The sequence below is a fragment of the Apteryx rowi genome, unplaced genomic scaffold (genome assembly GCF_003343035.1).
Source record: "Apteryx rowi isolate R43461 unplaced genomic scaffold, aptRow1 scaffold_662, whole genome shotgun sequence".
NCBI classification, from domain to species: Eukaryota; Metazoa; Chordata; class Aves; order Apterygiformes; family Apterygidae; genus Apteryx; species Apteryx rowi.
The window spans coordinates 31,340-34,742 of record NW_020450941.1 but is presented as its reverse complement, the minus strand read 5'-3'; the positions used below and the strand labels follow the sequence as shown (position 1 = coordinate 34,742).

The following is a 3,403-nucleotide window of genomic DNA, read 5'->3' as shown; positions in this document are numbered from 1 at the left end:
GGGGGGGGGGGGTTGTGGAAAATCCTTCCCTGAATGGGCTGAAGTATGGCAAGGATGCGGCTCAGCTAACCTGTAAAGCTCCTCTGCGCGCAGAGGCTCAGGGTGCCAAATACTGATGCGGAGCTTGCAGCCTCCTGTAAAGAGCACCGCTACTTGTCACCCTCGGGGAAAGCAGAAGTGCAAACCCTGGTGCCATCCCAAAACTGCGGCGCCTGGCTTGCTGCTCGAGCGTGCTGGCAGCCGCCCTCCTTCCCCCCTCCTCGTTTGCCGTGGTCCTAATTGGCCACTGTCACCTAGAGGCACGGCGGCTGGATGCCACCCTGAATTCTTGGTATGCTGTGAAGGCTGCCGTGCCAGGTGCTGGCTCGTAGCCTGTGGCAGCGCTTCCTGGGAAGCTTTGAGCTGTCCTTGTTGAGCCGTCAATCCTCTATTCAGGAGTCTCAGGTGAAGCGTGCGGAGTCCCTTTCTCCCTGGCAGGATGGTGCGTTTCTGCCTGGGGCCGCCATTTTGTCGGAGCCTCTCGTAGCAGGGTCACTGCCCCTTTCTTCTGCGTCAGGAACGAGCGGGGCTCCCCAGACCCGAGGAGCAGCTTGACGTAATCCCTTAGACAAGGCTGCGTTTGGGGGAAGTCTCTTCTGCCTCGTAAATCAGTCCTCTCTGAGGAGGAAAATCCCGCAAAGGGTTTTTAGTGTGGGCATTTAGCGCCCGTTTTGCTCGGTGGGTAGCAAAAAGCCAGGGAACCCGATCGATGGCTCCAGGATTTCACTGCGTAAGCGTTTAGCGCCCTGCGAAACGGGAGCCGAGGGATGTAAAGCACGTCTGGCACGGATCGGGGACTGCACTCCAGGAACAGGCTGTGCTGCCGCAACCGCTCCATTGCGGAGCCTGCGTGCGAACGCGAGAGCCCTCTCCTCTCGCAAGGCTGCAGTGGCTGCGTGGTCCCCGCGTAGCTAACGCCTTGCTATGCAGATAACTCCTCGCTCCCTTGGCTCCATCCGAAATAATTCGGAGGCATCGAAATAATTCGGAGGCATCGTGCGCCTGCTGGGGAGGACTCGAGTCGAATAGGCTTTTAATTTAATCCGGGTCCACGGAACAAATGTGCATCTGCTCTGCTCATGACACATGCAGCATATTTAAACTTGTTTAGATGCCACATCTATTACTTCAGAGTTTCCAAATGCCTCTAGATAAAAGCAAGAGGTGGGTAATAATGCGCTGTGGAGCGAGGCTGAGGGCTATAAATCTGACTGCAGCACCAGAAGCCCGTCTGTGCTGCAGCAGCTTTGGAGCCAAAATCCACCTCCTGGAGGTGTTTCCCCAGTGCCTAGTCAACTCCAAAGAGCAAGAGTGATCCCAAATGCGGTGATACCTAGGAGCTAGTCATTTTTGGAGCAGGACTAGGTGTGTTTAGGGGTGGTGGTGTGGACGGTTAAGCGTGTGGTGCTGTAGCCTTCAGCTGGGGGGCTGCTCATTTGATGTTTAGCAGCCAGTCAGCACCCTGATCGGACTAATGCCTTGTTTTTTTCCTCTCTGCAGCTGTTTGCAGACAAGGTCCCCAAGACAGCAGGTTGGTAAAGCAGCGCAGGCTGCGCTGCAGTTGCGTTAAACCTCTTTTCATAGTGTCTGTAGCTCTCGTTTGCTAACCGCCGGGCAAATGAGCGATTTTGGGTTTTCTTTTCTGAATCTGCAGAAAACTTCCGTGCTCTGAGCACTGGTGAGAAAGGATTTGGTTACAAGGGGTCCTGCTTCCACAGAATCATTCCTGGGTTCATGTGCCAGGTAAGTGGCTCCTCCCCTTGTCATGAGGCTCATTCCCCTTGCAGGGAGATGGGAAAGAGGCAGATGAGATGATCCAGCAATTCCATGAGTTTCCAAGTTACTTGAGTACAAGCAGGTGACTTGAAACACTGCTGCTTTGCAGGGTGGTGACTTTACGCGCCACAACGGAACCGGTGGCAAGTCCATTTATGGGGAGAAGTTCCCCGATGAGAACTTCATCCTGAAGCACACAGGTCCTGGCATCTTGTCCATGGCAAACGCTGGCCCCAACACAAATGGATCCCAGTTCTTCATCTGCACTGCCAAGACTGAGTGGTGAGTATGGGAGAGCTGCCGTGGGACGCGCTCGAGCCCTGCGGCCTCACCCCTGCAGGAATTGTGATCCCGCTCAAAGCTCTTTTAGCGGTGATCTCCCGTTGGGGTGGCAGCGCTGATGCGCCACGGGGCGGGTGCCAAATGGGGCTGGGACGCAGCTGGCCAGATGTGACCCCCGTGCTTCTCCTGCAGGTTGGATGGCAAGCACGTTGTCTTCGGCCGTGTCAAGGAGGGGATGAACGTGGTGGAGGCCATGGAGCGCTGCGGATCAAAAGATGGCAAAACGAGCAAGAAGATCACCATTTCCGATTGTGGGCAGCTCTCGTAAAGAAAGAGGAAAAACAAAACCCGTTGTCTTAACGACCGACCATTCCTTCTGTAGCCCGGGCTAGCGCACCCCAGTGCCGCTCGGCCCCCCGTAATCCTTGTGCTCCTGACTTACTGCTGCGTTTCTATTGGGTTTCATTCCCCCCACGTTCACAGTCTAGCAGGACTGCAGAGTTAACGTTTATGAGTCTAAATAAAATGAGTTAAACCACTGTGAGGCTTCCTGGTTTTCTTGCCTCCTTCCTGGAGAAAGGCGCGGCCTGCCTGGCTTGCGGGTGGTTAATGGGGATCCCAAGGGAGCCCCTCTGCGTGACCCTCACCCATGTGGTGCRGCATTTTAGGGGGAGGCGAGACCTGTATCTGCTGCCATCCCTCTCCTTGCTCCCCCAAATCCTTTTTGTTGTGTTGGCCTCGCTCCCTGCGGGGTTTGGGGGTAGCTGGGGAGGGAGGGCTTGGTCCCGGCTTTGCTGTTGAGCGTGCTGCTGCTTGCCTGGGTGCCAGGGCGGGAGAGACAGGCTGGGGCAGGCCCTGCCCGTGCTGCTGGGTGCAAATCTCCGGGGAAAAGCCTGAGTTGAGGGGTGGAAGAGCTGCTGGGGTGTCCCGCTGCTGGGATTCGGCCTCAGCGCGGCCATCCGGGGTGCTCTGCCAGAGCGGCAGGTCCTGAGCCTGGCCTAGACCCCGCATGCACCTCCTCAGCCATTTAGGTGGATAGAAGGACCTCGGCTTAGCGCTGGGCGTTTGGCTGCTGTGGTTAACGCTGTAGGCTGAGGTGGATGTGGGGATTTGCATCCTGGAAAGGGTGGTTGGGAAAGGGAAGGGGGCAGAAAGGAGGTGTTGGGGGCAAACAGGGGCTGGGACCCCCCCTGGAAGGGCTGYGGCGGTTTTTGGGGCTGCGGCCCGGGTGACATGGTCGCATCTYGGGTGTTGCTTGCGGCTGTGCCCCTGGGTGCCATCCTGTCCGGCTGCACCCCGTGCTCGG

At 57.1% G+C, this 3,403-nt stretch overlaps 1 protein-coding gene across 1 annotated transcript; it reads left to right on the top strand.

The window, feature by feature from the left end:
* Positions 1-1,479: 1,479 nt before the first annotated feature.
* On the top strand, positions 1,480-2,636 carry PPIA (peptidylprolyl isomerase A; the record flags this gene model as incomplete). The annotated part of the gene is made up of 4 exons (XM_026085261.1): positions 1,480-1,570; positions 1,694-1,782; positions 1,925-2,097; positions 2,290-2,636. Coding segments are annotated over 4 exons (489 nt in total), but the record flags the coding sequence as incomplete, so codon positions are not given.
* Between the last annotated feature and the right edge of the window lie 767 nt (positions 2,637-3,403).